Raw genomic sequence first — 18,916 nt, 5'->3', positions numbered from 1 at the left:
TCTGACCATAGCAACGCGGAAAAATAGAACAGCCTCAGAATGTTTCCAAGGCTGTAATCCTTAGGGAAGTAGATTGCCACATTTTAACAATTTCCACCCACAGACCTTCTGGTTAGCGGGGACGCCTTAACATCTGCACCACAAGGGTTCCTTACTGATCGCTTACTTTGTGCCAAATCGACGTATTAACTCAATCTTCCAAACAGGTGGTATTAGTAGTATTCCCTTTAGTACAAACTAAAGCACAGATTAGGCAATGTGCATGGAATCACCACCTGGTGGGCAGCCAAGGAAACTCGCCATCAAGTCAATTCTGACTCATAGCAAGTCCACGATGACCCCACAGAGGAGGGTTGAAGCCCCTATGGGTTTCCCAGACGGTCCCTGAGTGGAAAGTCTTTCTCACGAGGTGAGCAGCCCGTGGAGTATGCCACTCCGCCGCTAGGGTTCCCCTAAGCAGCAGAGATGGTTAAAATGCAGGCAGCTTAAACCTACTGCCTCTGCATTATTAATAAATCAATAGGTAAATAAATGAACAATAAGACACTACAGAGGAAATCTATGACTGTCTTCCTAAATATGAAATCCTTATGTATCAAATATGACGAAATATCAGTAAAGTTTTAAAACATTTACGTGCTCATCATAAAAGTCCTTCACGTGGCTGCACACGTGGGGCCACAGTATTTAAACAACTGACTCAAACGTGGTTGAATCATGCTAGCATCTGTAGCTCCGTAACCTAGCATTTCAACTACGTGAAGGTGGGGAGACTAAACCAAGACCTACTTCTACACCAGGGAGCAGGGATGAGGGATTGGAGGAGAGGTTGGGCGGGTGGCCGGATGTCCCGTCCCGGCATGCACCGCGGGCCCGGCGACCACGCCTCTCAGGGAGCGCTGGTAGCAAGCTCAGCACCCAAACCGCCCGGAAGTGCCTGTTGTGCGTTGCATGCTGGGAGTTGTAGGCTCCCGACCCTGGCCCAAGGGCTGTCGTCTGCACTCTCCATGAGGCTGTGGGTCTGGCCCGCGCGGTGTCGACACGGAGAGCGCACTTTGGGCTGACTCGGCGGCGACGGCGGTGTTTGCGGGTTTGCCTGTCCTGCGGCGCCCACTCGACACCACTCAAGAGAAGGCGCCCCGCGACGCTGAGCGGGGAGAGGCGCGCGGCCAGCTCAGTCGCCCGCGTGAGCGTTGCGGCCGTGGCGGAGGGCGACGGCGACAAGGACGAGAGCCACCCTGCCTGCTTCTTCGCGCGGCGCCGGGCCGCTGAGCAGCCTTCGGGAGTGCAGGCGGGGAGGCAGGATGGAGAGATAGGGAAGGTGACTAGGGGTTCGGGGCGCGAGGCTGTGGGGTAGTTGACTGGCCGGAGGGCTCCGGGGCGCTCCGCGGCCGCGCCCCTGGGCTGGGTGGGCTGAGTGGGTGCGGGTGGGCATGAACTGCAGCCGCGCGGCCGAGCCGAGGCCGGTGCGTGGCCACCGTTGCCGGGTGTTTCATCACCCGGATTGCCACGAGGCTTTCTTTGGAGGAGGGACTCGCGGAGTAGAGAGGTGGGTAAGGTCCCCAAGTCAGTTCGGAATAGTTGTAGCACGTTCCGCTAGTTACTTGAACTTCGGGGACCTCCAATTTGATTCGCCCCTGCCCCTGTACTAAAAGGAGAAACTAGTTTTGCCAGCACGGACACTCCTTTTCTTTCCATCATTTCGTTTAGCCTTTATAGTGGATAAGCATGTCAACGGGGCGGTGGGGGGGGGGCGGGCGGGAGAGAATCCGAGTACTTTCTGAAAGTACTGATTAGCTGTTAGTGGGGAAAGTTGCGGATTATTAAAGCGACTTGTCAGCATGATGCTAAAAGGCTGGAAAATTCAGTACTTTTCTTTGAACTTCAGTATGTGGGAAGGAATTTTTCCAAATTGTCTATTCTGAATGGCTAAGAGGGTGGAGTTTAAAGCTTGACTTTTAAATATGTTGCCTTCCCTTGACATTTGCTAGTTGTTTTAATGGAAGTGTTTACCCATTTCTGTTACTTAAACAGTAACAACTGTTGAAGCTTGCATGCCTGAATCGTGTTGGACCATTGAATATTTGTGCACAATCTTTTTACTGAAAAGGTTGTTACCTTTTATTCCCAGCTTGAAACTTGTTTGTAGACACATAGTTTACCTTGCTCTGTTGTATGTGGATTATCTGTGCAGTTCTATGGGGGATTCTTTCTGTTCTGACACAACTGTAGCTAATTGATATTTCCTCTGGTGGTTTAAGCTTTGACCAAGGTTAAGCAATTTCCCCCCAAAGTTATGGAAGTTAATGCAAGTTCAAGAAAGCATCACAGGATGTCTGGGATTCATGGACACCCTTAGATTGTCTTGTGTATGTACAGTTTTCTGGGGAGTTTCTCTGTCCCTCTGTGGTGGAAGCACTGTTTTCCATCTGTTAAAAATGCTGATTTACAAGTGTGTTTTAATGATAAACCCAGAATGCCCTTTCCTTGGAAGAGGACCCAGATCTGAATTATAACTAACCTTTTGAGAGTCCACTGTGTGCCAGGCTTGCTTTGTATACCTGATCTCATGGAAATATTTACAATTTTCTGTGGCAAGTGGTCTTTGCCTTATTTCCTAGAAAGAGCTCTTAGGTTGTTCATGTAGCCAAAGTTTTAGGGATTTAAATAAAGGCCTTTGGAAATCCAAAATATGCCCTATTCCCTGCAGGCTTTAGTGGTAAATCCTTGTCCTTTGGTTAATGAGCAAGAACTGAAACAGCAGACTGCCAACACAGCTTTATTTAGGAGGAGCATCTAATTCTGCTTGGGAGTGATGGACGGTGTCAAATAAATGCTCTTGATGATTTCTAAGCCGAATTGGGCGAATAAGAGGGAGAGCAGTGTATGCAGAAATACAAGGCAGAATGTCATTGACATAATGCCCATGATCCCGTCACCGCTCTTGCTGAGTTGGGCTGCAAAATGGGCCTTTCAGAATTGTTAAAGGCTTAATCCTGAGGCTATTGGGAACTACACTCCCTTGCTTTTCCAAATATAACACTGGAAGGACTGGCTGAGCTTCCAGCTCAAAGACTCAACGCCTAAATCCTGATTTATTCAGGCAAGCCCTGCAGAGACAACATACTGAAGAACAGGGTTCAGATGACCTGCATCTGGTCCTGACTTCATCAATCTTAGAAGGCTGCTTAGTCTCCAGTCTTCTTTTTGGTTACATTATTTGGATAGAGTAAAAAGAAGTCCTATAGTTTTAAAATAAGATCTGGTTTTCATAATTCACAGGTACTTAGAGAATAGAATGTTTTCATTATTTAGAGACTTTATTAAAATATAGATTCTATCAAAAAGTAAATTGCATCTTGGAGCTCATGTGTTTATTTGTGAAGTTTAGGCCCTCTTGTGAAAAATTTTGAAGTTGTTTTGTTTTTTTGCCATTTTCAACTTTTAATTAAACCTCCACGTAGCTTCAAGCCACCAGGACAACCCCCCCCCACTCCCCAACACCCTTAATCTTCTCCTCAGCTCTTCTGCTGACGAATTTGGCCTTTACGATGACAGGCTGCTTTGGAAGCTGACCTTCCCCAGAACTCTGTAGTAGCCCAATCGCACCACATCAATGATGGGAGCAGCTCCAGTCTTATTTTTGGCAGCATTTACCCTGGTCTGCTCACTGACTAAGGTCCACAATTTATCGAGGTTCACAGTTGGGCAGAAGTTCTGGTTCCTCTTCAAGTGGTAATGTCGCATACCGACTTTTCCAAAGTAACATGGATGGTATTTGTCGAAGTTGATCCTGTGATGATGCAAGCCACCAGCATTACCCCGGCCTCCTGGATGCTTCCTGTGCTTCCCGATGCGGCCGTGGCTCACGTGGCCCCTAAGTTTCCGGGTCTTCCTCAGTCTGGAGGGCATGTCGGCGGCCGCGACGAAAGAGCTTGTTTTTGTTTTTTAAGATTTCTGTGGCTGGATGATTGATTCTACCACTGGTTAGACAGTCTGACATACTTTGGTGATGTGTGTGATGCGGGAAGCTGTGCCACTGGTATTGCAGTTATGAGCAGGAACTTCCAGACTAAGACTGACTAGGAAGAAAAAGCTAATGACTACTTCTAAAAATTAGCAAGTGTAAAGCCCTTGGGAGCATAACAATATTGGCCACTATGTGCTGAAAGATGAGCCCCTTGTGGGAAGGCAACAATGGCAACATGTTGGTGATTATGAGGGTAGTTTGGAACCTGGTATCACCATAAATCAGCAACTAGCAATGCCAGGGATAAGTGATTATTACCATGTCTGTTCTTGAAAGCCCTAGAACTTCATTCTGTTACAGCTAGCATTTTCCCAGAGACTAAAACACAAATTTTTTTTAAATCCAAACTTTTATGTGGGAGTAGTCATTATCATATGCCCATTTTTTGGTCTACTATTTAAAAGCGTTCTTAGAAATACACAAGAATTGGCTAACAAGAATCAAAACCAAATCCACTGCCATCAAGTCGATTCCAACTCCTCACAACCCTGTAGGATGAAGTAAAGTTTCTTAGTGTTTCCAAGACTAAATCTCTGCGGGAGCAGAGTTCTTTCATCTTTCTCCAGAGAAGCAGCTGGTGGCTTTGAACAGTTGACTTAGCTTTTAGCAGCCCGAGTTTAACTCACTCTATTACCAGGTTTCCTTGATGACAAGAATAGAGTTCTATAAAAGGCAGAATTGGCCCATTGTTGAAAAGTGACTTGTTTCTTGCTCTTTGACCCTTTTTATTTGGTTTCTTTAGTACTGCTTGGTACCACTTACTGTCAAGTCCTTGCTGGCTCATAGTGACCCTATAGGGCAGAATAGAATGGCCCCACTGGGTTTCCAAGACAAACAGTTTCCCTTCCCCACCCAAACTGTACTCTTTTAAGGGTGATGACTGCCTCATCTTTTTCTCATGAATCTGCTGGCTGGGCTTCTCACTGCCTGCCTTTCCACATGAGCACTTTAACCATTGAGTCACTAGGGTTCGTGTATTTAGCAGGGCTCATTCTTTGAGACTGAGCACTTTTCTGTTACAATTTGGTTCACTTAATTATAGTTTCAAAAGAAGTTCTGTATAAGCTAAACTTCATGCATAATTTTAACCAAAATTATCTTCTGGCTAAGCATCTATTTTGTATATCAAGTATTGCTCTCTTTCAATTATTTTTTTTTGTGGGGGGTTTTCCGGGAAAACCAGAAAACCTGCTAGACAAATTCTAAAAGAGCTGTAGCACTAATTATGTTTTGTTTTTTTGTGTGCAGATGTTTTTGTGTTCTTCTGTGGGATCAGAGGGCACGCCTGTTGTGATCAGAAAACTCCTATTATAGCAGCAGGGATGGATGAACAGGCCCTTTTAGGGCTAAATCCAAATGCTGATTCAGACTTTAGACAAAGGGTAAGTTAAGTTGGTGTCATCTTTTTTTCTTAAGCATATTACAACAGATTTGTGTTAGACTTGAATGCAAAATACATTGGATAATGATAAAGGTTTAATCTGGGCAGAAACAAAGAGACAGATCAGTTTGAAACATTGAGATATATTCTGAATACAGATGCAATGGTATTCTCATTTATTTTGTGTATCATTGGCTGGATTTGTATTTAAATTGCATTTAAGTCAAGGAGAGAACTTATGTCACATTGCTTTTAATTATTTAAAAATTGTAATGCAGAAGATTGTTCAAAAGAATTTTCATAGGCATTGTTTGCTTTTTCCCCCCATTGCTTGACCTGGTCTAAAAATGTTTTTTAACTTCTATGTTAGTCATATTTAACATCCTTTTTATTTAGTCCAGTCAGACATGTAAACAAGCCCATAAGACGTACATTGTGTCAGCCAGGCCAGGGTTCTGATGAAGTGCTTGGATATTTGGTTAAATGTAAACGCTTAAATATAATGTAGCCCATGAGTGTAATCATGACTATTGCTGAATGATAAAAGAAGAGTCTAAAGAACAGGCTGTAATTAATTTTTAAAAGATGTGTGGGTGTTTTGAAGATCAGGCTCAGTGGAAGGAAAGAAGCATTTCCTCCTCCTCCTTTCTACACCTCAAAGGAAGAGTGTTATTTTAAAAATGAGCTAAACGAGGTTAACAATCTCACTACTATATAGCAGTCTTTATTCTTGTAAACACAAAAATTTTAAAACGAGTAAAGAAAAATGATTCCAAGTAGTGTCTAATACAGAACCATATGCATGACTCCACTGTTAAATAAGTGACTAGCCTTCCAGATGCAGAAAAGAGAAGGTATTGAGATTTAAATATCAGCTGAGCAACTACAAGATACCTGGAATGCTGCTCAGAAAACAATTATCTTTGTGGGTTTAAGTTGCCACTTAGTCTTTAAACTTTAACCTTTCTTTACACTCTACACTGTTTATCTTAGACTTGTAACTTTATTTTAGGTTCATTTTGCATTCTTGAAAACAATGAAAAGCTTTTGGTTTGGTTATTAGGTGACTTTCCTCTTGTTTTTGTCTTCCATTTATGAAATATTTTTTATTAAACAAGCAGGTGACAGATTGAAAAAATGTTTTTCATCAACAACAAAAAATGAGTACTATTAGTCACAGGCATATTTTAAGCAAGTTGATTTGATAACCCATTAAACCAACCTGAATAACAATTTTAATGACATTGGAATCTTAAGGAAAAGTAAATTCTGATGGTGAAATTAGGAATGGTCACATTTGTTGGTTGAGTGGTTATATAAATTACTGACACCTGTAGTTTCTCATTTCTACATGAGCAGTAGAGTAGCTGAACTGATTATTGCCCCATAAAAACAATAGAGCAGTAGAAAAAAGGGGATGCAATAAAAGAACTAGGTGATTCACCATTGCCACCCCCTTAAATCATAATGGCCCTGCATAGGATTCCCAAGGCTGTGAGTCTCTATTATACCCTGTGGAATTGATTCAGGCTCACTGTGACCAACCTTGTAAGACAGGGTAGAACTGCCCCATCAGGTTTCAGTGGCTATAATCTTTACAGAAGCTGGCTGCCTCATTTTCCCAACTGCACACATTTTTGGTTCACAACTGAGTGCTTTAATCACCGTGCCACGAGGGCTCCTTCTTTGGCTTAAAACCTGCTGTTAATGTAAAGAACATTGTGTGTCAATGTTTTTCACTCTTCTACTATAGCAGCCACAGAGAACCCCTCCCCCCACCCGTACTAAAATACCAGGTCGTAATGAAACATACACGATTTGTTCTACCTTATTCCATTTCTTTCCTGAGGTACTAAAGTAAGCCCCTAGAGCAGTGGTCCTCAACCTGTGGGTCGCGACCCCTTTGGTGGGTTGAACGACCCTTTCACAGGGGTCGCCCGATTCATAACAGGAGCAAAATGACAGTGATGAAGTAGCAATGAAAATAATGTTATGGTTGAGGGTCACCACAACATGAGGAACTGTATCAAAGGGTCCCAGCATTAGGAAGGCTGAGAACCTCTGCCTTAGAGTTTCATGGCATGCTATTAGAAAACACTTGGCCTTCTGAGACTCTTTGATGCACACTACCATCAAGTCATTTCTGACCTAAATAGCGACCCTTTATACGGTTTCTGAGACTATAAACCGTTACAGAGTAGGATAGCCTTATCTCCATCTCCACTGAAGAAGTGGTTAGAAGTCCAATGCTTACCCAGCAGTACCACCAGGGATCCTTAAGACTATTTTACACATGGTCTCAATTGTTGCTCCCATTGACAGGTTTATTAGATAGAGATCACACATGTTAGCTAAGTGTAAGTAGCAGAAATTTAGGATGACTACTTTATGAAAGCCTATATACCCTTGTTCATACAGACAATGCAAGAAACTTATCACCTAATGTGGCGGGGTTGGTGTTCTTTTTGTTACTTTTTTTTTAACCCCAGCAAGGAAAAGTAATTTTTCATCGCCACCCAGTGTATGTGTATATGTGTATAAATAAGATATGTATGTGTGTATTGTTGCTAGGTGCTGTTGTGTCAGTTTCGATTCATAGCAACTGAATGTGACAGGAGTACCACCCCATCAGGTTTACTTGGTTACAATCTTCAAAGAAGTAAATTGCCATGTTTTTCTCCTTTGGAGCACTTGAGTGGATTTAATAAACCACCAGTATTTTGATCATCAGCCAAGCAATTAACCATTTCTAACTACGAGGGATTCCTATCTACCTGTTTATCTGTGTACATCTACTGGTCTACCTAGGTAACCTGATAGCACAGTGGTTAACACACTCAGCTATTAAGTGAAAGGTCAACAGCTGGAACCCACTAGCCACTCTGAGGGATATGTGTCAATTTCCTGCAAAGATTACAGCCTTAGAAACCTTCAGTTCTGTCAGAATCAGCTTCATTCATGACCTTGGGTTTGTTTTTGTTTTTTTCTCTCTCCATTGACAAATGAGTCACTGGAGACATATATGTATCAGAAAGGTTAGCAGTTTGAAGTTATCCAAAGGTACCTTGAAAGACCATTTGGGTACCTTCAACCCACTGTTAATTAAAAAGTTACTTTAATTGTAGGTTCCTCTAATGCAGTGGTTCTCAACCTTCCTAATGCTGCAACCCTTTAATACAATTTCTCATATTGTGGTGACCCCCAACCATAAAATTATTTTCATTGCTACTTCATAACTGTCATTTTGCTAGTTATGAATCGGGAGACCCCTGTGAAAGGGTCATTTGACCCCCAAAGGGGTCGTGACCCACAGGTTGAGAACCTCTGTTGTACTCCATCTCAAGGTTTGTATAAGTACATTCCATTGCTGCCAAGTTGGTTTCAAATCATCGTGAACCCTATTTATAGGACAGAGCAGAATTGCTCCATATGGTGTCCCATGCAATACATAGTTTTCCTTTGGGGTAGCTGGTGGGTTCAAACAACTGACCTTGGGGTTACCACCCAAGCGTTTGATGACTACACCACCAGGACTTCTGTAGCAGAACATAAGTGCTTTATTTGTTTATTAGAATTTATGTGCTTTAAAACCATCTAGCAATACTTGTTTTTGTTGTGTCATTTTCTTAACGGAGACTTTTTTTTTTACAGTTGATAAGGTTAATCTGTTTTTTGTCCATTGTCATGTGAAAGGTGCTTCTGTGAGTGTTAGCTAGTGAATGAAGCATGCTCTCTTGGCTTTATACCATGTGAAAAGGGAGTCTTAGTGTTGTGTGGGCTCAAGTAGTATCTTTTAAATGTTCTTTGAGTTTGAGGAAATAAAAGAAGCTTCAAAGGACCTGGATTGTAGGGTTGATGGGATGAGGTTTCCAACAAAATTCTCATCAAACAGCTCCTGGTGTCCTCAAAGAATGAGCTGTGTTGCTAAGATGGGGGAAATGCCTCTGCTCGACTTTACTGGCCTTTCTCTCAGCAATGCAGCTTTCAATTTTCTGAAAACATTTTCAGAATACACCCCACTGATGGTCCTGTGTTCTTCCAGAAAATCTATCAAGATTATTCCTTTACAAATAGGCTTGATAACATTGATGTGTGGATTGTTAAGAGATTTAAGAGCCCCCAAAATGATCTTAAAAAAAAACATTATTCCTTTAGTATATTACCCCTGCCTGCCCCAGTCCCCGCCAAAAGGAAAAAGAACAGAACTGCTACTGAGTTGCCTGCTGAGCTGACCTCTCTGCCTTTTCCTTGAATCTAACGGATCCAGCAAGAGCCCCGAGGAAAGCACTGTTTTTATTGGAACTCTTTTGGCATAGTGGTGGGAAAAAGACTGGGCTTCCTACTTTCTCCTCCCGTAAACAGTCTTGGAAACCCATGGGAAATTGCTGTGAGTTAGCAGTGACTACGGCAGTGAGTTTTTGGAATGAGGGTAAGACAAGTGTATAACTGAGGGGTGTTGTGTGCAGCCAACCACTGCTTGCAGAGACATGTTAAACCTCTTTTTTTTTAACCAACATGTATGAACTGGAAACCTAGTATCAGTACTTTTGGACTTGTATGTAACTGATGGAAATGATTTTTTCTTTAGTCTTTTCTAGGAATGGTCTCTTAAGTTACACAAACTAAGGAGCCTAAATCTCAAAGTTTTAGTTATTTCAGAATATGTTGCTTGCTGTTCAGAGAGTGCTTAATGCTGAGTAAATTTTTGTTTTACCATCTTACAGGCCCTAGCCTATTTTGAACAGTTAAAAATTTCCCCAGATGCCTGGCAAGTGTGTGCAGAAGCTTTAGCCCAGAGGACATATAGGTAATTAAAGCATCATTTGTATGACTCTTAAAATACTTTGAAGAAGATTGTTAAATTTGTTTGTATTTGAAAAATATCTCATTAAAGCATATTTGATAATAGTTTAGAAATAGGAAAAATTATCAGAAGTTAATATGTTGGCCGTTCTAGAATTGATTTTTCAATGAAATCATCCTTTTACCTTATGTTGTAGTAAATCCCAGCTTAATATTGAACAGTAGAAAGTTGCTTATTGTGGCAGGGGTGGCTGGTTGATTATCTAGAATGTTGGCATCAGAGTTAATCATAATTGATAAATATCGTGCTTTTTCATTTTTAAGTATATAAACATTCATTGCCCAGCTTAGACTAGTGAACCAAGGTTTATGCCCATTGACTTCTTTCCTTGATCACACCCATAATCCAATCCACAATTTCCATTTTGAAACTCTATACTGGAGTGAAGAACAGTAAGTGCAGATTTTTACATTTTGCTTACTCGCCCTCACCTCACCAATCTTCTGTTTATCTAGCCAACACAATGTGTGGAAATTTCTTTCCTTTGGAATGTGACTTTCTAAAAAGTCGTTTTAAGTGTTTAAATTCATTTTCATACTAGTAACTCAGCAGACTCATTTGGTCAGTTTGCTTAATAATCTATAGTTACTGTCTGACAAGAGATGGACACCTAGCACAGTGAGGCTGAGGAAGCACAGACACTGGTGGCAAGGGGCCAACGTCTTGGAGGGAGCAACAAACAATGCCTGGGTATCAAGGAGGGCCTGCTGACGGAGCTCTGTCATCCATCATCGCATTTACTGTGTTTCAAAAGAGAAACTGAAGACTTCATTTTCATGAAAGTTGATTTCAGGAGCAACTATTGTTTGCTTTAGAGTAAATAGAAGCTGACTTTTAATTAAAGGCTTCATTTTTTGAGTGGAATATCTAAGCTTAGTAAAATTTAGCTAAAGATTTTTATCATGCCATCTGTGATAAGAATGGAAGCTGTTTCAAATGAGATGCTTATTAAAACTTAACTTTAAAAAGTTGAAGAGAGTGTGTTTCATCGTCTCACCTGTGAGGGTATTTTGTTTGCTTAATTTATATAGTGTGAATTAAGGGAAGGTCTGAATTTTCATATGGATCAGCTAACATAACATACATGTGGAAAATTGTTTCATGTCACAATTTGGCCCAAACCAGCTGTTTTGCATGAGCAAAATGTTGGTAACTAAGGGGTCTTAGTTTGCTAACAGCAACCCTATTTTACCTCTAGAGAAGCAATTGGAAGTGATTAATGGATAATGTTGATTTTTGTTACTGTGTTCTGAGGACAATATATTTATATTTGTGACTTGGTTTCCTATAGAGACTTGCAGGCTGATCTGCCAGCCCAGGTGACCTTCTCTTTCTGGATTTGGCGACTGTAGAATTGACTAGGGCTGGATTCTGGCAGACTTAGATGACCATCTCTCGTTACAGCTCATTCTCAGACTGTACTACTTTTCCTTTTTATACCTGGCCTTTCTACTTTAAATTATTGGCCATCAGGAAGCAAAGTATTGTTAAATTTAAAAGGAATGCCTTCTGTTTATAAAATATCTATCACATGTATCTTAATGTTTTGGGTTATTTAATGGGAATATTAAATACCTGGAGTTCTCACCACATTCTGAACAAATGGATATGAATATAATGAAGCTAATAAGTAGAAAGCAAGTCAAAGATCTAGTTTGATAATTTGTTATTGATATTTTTATCAATATTTTGCTTTTGCTTTCTTTAGTTTCAATTCATATTCTGCTTATTTAACTCTCCTTTTTCTCTTTTTCAGCGATGATCACATAAAGTTTTTCTGCTTTCAAGTACTAGAACATCAAGTTAAATACAAGTATGGCTTTCTCACAGTTTTGACTCTGAGATATTTGTAGAGGCTTAGTTTCTTGATCTTTGGGAGATCAAAAGGCAGATTATAAACTGATGATCTACACATCGCATCCAGTTTATAAATCTATCCCCAAGTGTATAAGAAATGCTGAAGTAAAGATGGAGCAATACCAGGCCTATTTTCCTACATGACAGTTGAGTGGCCACATGAACATTGGTCCCTTAATTACGTGAAACAAAGATTTGCTGCTTAGAGGATCCTTGGTATACCTACTGATTTATTCTGTGAACCAAAGACTTTAGTTAATATACTGCAATTTCTGCTTGAAAAATTGTGTAGTTCCTACACAGTTTAGCATGAATTGACCCACGTACCAAACTATGGCCTCTGTTCATATCAAGCATGCTGCATCTGCTTGCATCTCTTCTTTAATGCAGGGGTGAGAGAAGCATGACCAGTTTTCCTAAAGAAATTAATTATTAAATTGGGTGAAACACTTAATTTTCCCTTTCATGTGTACGAGACTATTATTTTTTAAAGCACAGACACCAAATAGAGCCTTCTTAATTTTATTTTCTTTTTAAACAGATATGTAGAACTAAATACTGTTCAACAACAACTAATTAGAGAGACACTCATATCTTGGCTTCAGGCTCAGGTAAATAATAACTAAATTGAGTACCTCAAATTGCCAAATGTTTAAACTTTGTTTCTGAAAGAACTTGCAGCTTTACCTCTAATATTCTGCTTATCTAATATTTTATTCTGTGGCTTTTTCAAAAAGTGTTTTTGAAAATTCTGTTTTTGAAGACTTAGCAGTAACTTAAAATTATGTCAATAACACACTGGCATTTCTTCCATGATGTATTGTGGGAAATTTGGTTTTAAATGTAAATTGAAAAAAATAGTGGCTTTTCTTTTTCTCTTTTTTTTTTCAATAGTGGTTTTTCTGTTCAGCTCTTTAAGGTGAGTTTTGCTAATCTTTAGCATAAAGAACAATTTTGTAACTAGAATTATTCTTTTCCTTAAACAATAGGCAAATAGAAGTGAGAAATTGTATTTACCTTAGAAGATATGATAGGAACTATTAGAACTCTGCTCACTAAACATTTCTTTAAAAGTAAGAATTGCAACTGAAGACTGAAGTTTAGAGCAAAAACTACAAAGTTCCTTGAGTAAAAGCTAGCAAACTGGAGGACCTAATTTTTTGCTAAAATAGTCTATGAAACAAAACAAAAAAAGACCAATAAGGGAAGATAAATTGGATAACAGGAATCTACTAATAATTAAATACTTAAACTCTTGAAATGATTTTACCAACAGACTAAAAAGAGAACATCCAGACTTGGTGTATTTGCTAAAGTATGTAGAAAGCATCAAGTTAAAAACGGAAAGTATAAGAGAATTAAAAGTTGGTCAAAGGACATGGATCAACACCTCATCAAAGAGTTTTAGTTAACCAACAAATAAGAGAATAAGTATTGCAACAACAAGCCCAGTCCATGCATAAGCTTATTCTAAACAAAATATGTTTAAACATGTTTAAAGGCATTTCTGCAGACAAGTTCTCTCGGTAACATACTTCCTGGGGATTTGATTCAAGTCCTGGGAAGATGCCAAAACTACCATTTTGATGTGATTTATGTAAGTTGAAAAACACAGTGCTTCAGGGAAGGGTTAGAGAGATGGAAACACCACCACTATCAAAAATGTATGGATGTAGATGGAAGATTGGTTGAGAAACATTTTAGTATTTTATCGTTTTATTAGGGGGTAGTATTTTTGTTTAATAAAATTTCCTAAAGGATTTGTAGCAATACTTTTTTACTTACCCCCAAATATGAAAAGATGCCTGTGATCATTAGTCATTAAAACAAACCAAAAACCTCCTCAAACTTCCTGCCATTGAGTTGATGCCAACTCATTGGTACCCTGTAGGGCAGGGGAGAACTGCCCCTGTTGGGTTTCTGAGATTGTAAGCCTTTACGGGAGTAAAAACTGCTGTCTTTCCCAAGTAGTGGCTGGTGGTTTTGAACTGCTGACCTTGTGATTATCAGCCCGACTCATAATCAGTCAGCCACCATGATGCCTTCATTAGCCATTAGATGGAGTTAATAAACATTATAATAAGATACCATCTCATCTCTGCAAAAACAACACTGATTTTCAAAAGGAGTAATGAACAGTCCATGAACCATACATGGCAGAATCTGGAGAGCATTACGAGGAGTGAAATAAGAAACAATGCACACAGAATGGAATTATACAATGTGGGATCATTTTAGTAAACGTAACATAATTTTGCAACAGATAACAAGTTATATGTGTTTGGGTAAGTATGTATTCATATATGAGTATAGGAAGGCACATGTAAGTCTCCAGGTGTGCATGTGTAGGTGCATTGGTAAGCATATGTGTGTATATGTTTATGTGTATATATGAGTATATTGATCAATGATAACCATATAAAGGGAATAGATATGGAAACTTGCTTAAGACCAGCATCTCTTGGAATACTTGGTCATAGTACCACATCCTCATTGAGTGAGTAGTGTCTAGGGTGTTAAAACCTTGAGTGGCCATCCCAGATACAAATGTCCTTCTCTACTCATATGGAGCAAAAGACAATGAAGGAAATCCAAGGCTTAAGGGCTCGAGTAGAAGACAAATGTTTTGAGAATGATGCTGGCAACAAATATACTTATGTTCTTGACACAATGGATTTATGTATGGATTGTGATAAGAATTGTACGAGCCTCCAATAAAATGATTTTTAAAAAAAGAAAGTTAATGCAAAGAAAAAAGCTAATTCATGGACTAAAAGCCACACAACCTCATCACTGAGACCAGAAAAAGGAGGTGGTGCCCAGCCTGTTGCTGCTGCTGTTACTACCACCACCACTACTACCACCACCACCACCACCACCGACACAGTAGAAGATCTCAGATAGAAAGAAAGGAAAATGTAGAATAGAGATGAACGTCCTAAGACATTCCAGACCTATCGGTCTGATAGAACCTAGTGGGACTCCTAAGACTATTGTGACTTTGAAGACATTCCAGGTGATCACCTTTTGTTCAAGTAATAAATTGACTTGTAAGCTGTCACTTGTGAATACTGTGTGGCCCTTAACTACATATGAAACCAGTGGTCAGTGTTTAGGAGGGGCAGGGAAGCTAGATTACCAAAACAGAAAAAAAACCCAATTGAAATAGAATGCTGACATATTGTGAAAAACGTGATCAGTGTCTTAGAACAATTTGTATAAAAGTTGTTAAATCAAAACAATTTGCTATGTAAACTTTGACAGAAAACAAAGTATTTTTTAAAGTGAACTTTGAAAGAATAAAATTAAATTTTAACTTTTTTGGGTATTTTTAAGTGTAAGAATAAAAACTAATCAGTATCTTTACTGGCTTGATTATTCTCTGATTGATCAGTCACTTAAATACGCTCTGGTTATTTTCAAGTCTATCTGTTGTACAGCTAATTTTGGTCTATGATGAACTTTGTTCTGTTTTTGCCTATTAACAATCAATGAGAAAAGTTTGCGCCTTGAGTCTTTTTCAGTTTCATTTAATGTCATGGACTCTTTCTTTCTTTGTCAGATGGTGAACCCCCATCCAGAGAAGACCTTTATACGAAATAAAGCAGCCCAAGTGTTCGCCTTGCTTTTTGTTACAGAATATCTCACTAGATGGCCCACGTTTTTTTTTGACATTCTCTCAGTAGTGGACCTAAATTCAAGGGGTGTAGATCTGTATCTCCGAATCCTCATGGCTATTGATTCCGAGTTGGTGGATCGAGATGTGGTGCATACATCAGAGGCAAGTAGCTTGCTGTGTTTTAGTCTTTTTTTTTTTCATCTTTTATTTTATTTTATTAGGGCTCATACAACTCTTATTACAATCCATACATATACATACATCAATTGTATAAAGCACATCCGTACATTCTTTTCCCTAATCATTTTCAAAGCACTTGTTCTCCACTTAAGCCCTTTGCATCAGGTCCTCTTTATTTTTTTCCCTCCCTCCCTGTTCCCCCCGTGTTTTAGTCTTTAAAGTACATTTTGTAGGAGATGGTGGACATGAAAGAATCAGGAAGACTCATTTTAATTTTTTGGAGACAAATATCCATAATATAAATTTACTCAGTATATTGAATTTTTAAATAAAAGAACTGAAACCATTTAAGATAGTGTTAGAGGATTGCTTAGGATTTTTTAATTAAGCTAATATTTTCTCCAGTGAATACACGAAGCTCCTATTAATGTTGGGGGGAATGAGATCTGTATTGGTGGCTACTTTACAATTCCTAAGGGAGGAAAAGCCCTTACTTATGAATGCTCTGTCTGACCAGTCACAGAGCCCTTTTCTCCGTCTTTGCTCCATTTCTTCTTTAAGCTGTATTATTTTTTCTTGTTTCTTAAAGAGCAGAATAGGAAGTTGAATAATGTGTTCACTGATTTAAGATGACTGTATGAAGGAAGGAGTCCTGATGCTGTAGTGGTTATATGTATTGGCTGCAAGCTGCATGGTTGACAATTTGAAACCATCAGCAGCTCCTCGGGAGAAGCTTTCTTATCCGGTAAATAGTTACAGTCTTGGAAACCCAGAGAGGGTTCCTGTGAGTCAGCATTGACTCAATGCCAGTGAGTTTTGTTGGATATATGAAGGAGCCATGGTGGTGTATTGGGTATGCATTGGGCTGCTAAGCCCAAGGTTAGCTGTTTGAATCCACCAGCCGCTCCTTGGGAGAAAGTTGAAGCTTTCTACTCCCAGAAAGCACTATAGCCTCAGAAGCCCATACTGGCAGTTCCACCCTGGCCTAAAGGAACACTATGAGTTGGAATCAAATAGATGGCAGGGAGTTTGGTTTGGGTTTGGTATGTCTGAAATATTGATATCTTTAAAGGATAGCATTGTGAGTGTACGTTGCTGTACTTAAAATTTAAGAACTCTCTTAATCATGTGCCTCACATTTCTTATACACAATACTTATTTATAGTTTGTGTTTAATAAAAAATTAATTCTGGCACTGTGGAATGGAACGGAAAGCGGAAATACAGAGAATCACAGGATATGATTTTAAGAGTTGATAAATAGGAAGTGGTGGCAGGGAATGTGTTTGGAAATGTAGTGGCAATTAAAATACTGTGCAACCATTCTGATGGGCTAGCGTTATTTTGTGAGGTAATCTGTGTGTGTATTTTTTTTTAGGAGGCTCGTAGGAATACTCTAATAAAAGATACCATGAGGGAGCAGTGCATTCCAAACTTGGTGGAATCATGGTACCAAATCTTACAAAATTATCAGTATACTAATTCAGAAGTGACATGTCAGTGCCTTGAAGTAGTTGGGGCTTATGTCTCTTGGATAGACTTATCCCTTATAGCCAATGATAGGTAAGTATACCTCATTTTAGAAAATAAACCTGCAGAATGACAGTATCTGAATTTGAAAGTAACAAATTTTCTCATATTCTCCATTACCAGGTTTATAAATATGCTGCTAGGTCATATGTCAATAGAAGTGCTCCGAGAAGAGGCATGTGACTGTTTATTTGAAATTGTAAATAAAGGAATGGATCCTGTTGATAAAATGAAACTAGTAGAATCTTTATGTCAAGTATTACAGGCTGCTGGGTTTTTCAGCATTGACCAGGTCAGTAATTTTTATCAATGCAGGAACAAGTTAGGATACAAAGTAACTTACATATAGCTTCTTTTGAATTTTGGAAAACTTTCCCTGAGGTACTAATAAAGCATTGTATCCAGAGCCATAGTGCTGTCTGTAGCATTTCCCTTTTCTGATATATACCCATTGTATCAGTTCTGGGATTGAGCCTGGAGTTGTACATTCCTAACAAACTCCTGGTTAATACAATTGTGACTGGCCTATGTATGGATCCCACCCTCACCAGCAAGGACTGTACTATTTATATGACAGGTGTGTTGTTTACTAAAATTAAACTCAGCAGTTGTCAATGTTTTCTATATGATACTTTCGAATACTAATTCATTTAGCATTTGGCCTTTGAGCCCCAACAGAGGGCTCTGAATGTATTAAGATTTTATAACTTAAGAACAAAATTTTGAAGATTGCTATATAGTGTGCTTTTACAAAATAATCATTAGGAAGTCTTACTATTGCTGATACACCACAAATACCACTTTAGTATCTTGGTTTACAAATAATAGCATATTTTTACATTTCAAATGATCATTTTTGGCCTTGGTAAAAAATCTAAAATGGTAAAAGTGAGCAGCTTACTGGGGAAAAGTTGAGTGTAATGACTAATATGGGTTGTGCATTTTGTTGGATAATTGTAAAACTAGTTCTGTCCTTTGCAGGAACGCTGTGCTTCAGAGTAGCTAGTGTCAGAGAGGGTTGTTGTAAATTGTCACATACACATACAATATGACAATATTACGTTTATTAGGACTTGTTAGCAAACATGTTTACTAGTTGGCTTAATTTAGAGAGGAAGAGACTAATGATATTTAAATTGTCATCTTAAAATTTATAGAGATTTCCTGTAACTACAGCTCACTTAAAAAAATTTTTTTAAGCTGTTAATGTCTGTTAGATGCTTTGAATCTATTTCTACTCAGAACTCACTGTTACAGTCATTCCGACTCACAGTGACCCTATAGGAGAGTAGAATTGCCCCTGTGGGTTTCCAAGCCTATATTTCCTATGGGAGTAGAAAGGCTCATCTTTCTCTCATGGAGTGGCTGGTGGTTTCTAATTGCTGACCTTGCTGTTAGCCCAATGTGTAACGGTGATGCCACCGGGGCTCGTGTTATTCCTACTCATAAACTCAAC

The 18,916-nt window shown here is 39.3% G+C and overlaps 1 protein-coding gene, 1 non-coding gene and 1 pseudogene across 3 annotated transcripts in view; 1 reads left to right on the top strand and 2 right to left on the bottom strand.

Moving 5' to 3' along the window:
* The first annotated feature begins 949 nt into the window (after window positions 1-949).
* Window positions 950-18,916, top strand: part of XPOT (exportin for tRNA) — a 45,485-nt gene continuing 27,518 nt past the window's right edge. Inside the window, exons 1-8 of one of the 2 annotated variants that reach the window (XM_075551340.1) lie at window positions 950-1,321; window positions 5,279-5,412; window positions 10,136-10,218; window positions 12,032-12,088; window positions 12,674-12,743; window positions 15,695-15,913; window positions 17,309-17,493; window positions 17,584-17,752. In XM_075551340.1, coding sequence (XP_075407455.1) covers window positions 5,353-5,412; window positions 10,136-10,218; window positions 12,032-12,088; window positions 12,674-12,743; window positions 15,695-15,913; window positions 17,309-17,493; window positions 17,584-17,752 — 843 coding nt within the window. In that variant the 5' untranslated portion in view covers window positions 950-1,321; window positions 5,279-5,352. Of the gene's footprint in view, window positions 1,322-1,451; window positions 1,550-5,278; window positions 5,413-10,135; window positions 10,219-12,031; window positions 12,089-12,673; window positions 12,744-15,694; window positions 15,914-17,308; window positions 17,494-17,583; window positions 17,753-18,916 lie in introns of those variants that run through there. The other variant, XM_075551341.1, reaches the window with a different exon arrangement.
* LOC142450849 (large ribosomal subunit protein uL15 pseudogene) lies at window positions 3,437-3,929 on the bottom strand (annotated as a pseudogene).
* Window positions 5,192-5,252, bottom strand: LOC142452099 (U7 small nuclear RNA). The gene has a single exon (XR_012785155.1). It is a non-coding gene; the product is annotated as a U7 small nuclear RNA (small nuclear RNA).

Source organism: Tenrec ecaudatus, chromosome 6, assembly GCF_050624435.1.
Source record: "Tenrec ecaudatus isolate mTenEca1 chromosome 6, mTenEca1.hap1, whole genome shotgun sequence".
Lineage (NCBI taxonomy): Eukaryota > Metazoa > Chordata > Mammalia > Afrosoricida > Tenrecidae > Tenrec > Tenrec ecaudatus.
This window is presented reverse-complemented; position numbering and strand designations above follow the sequence as displayed.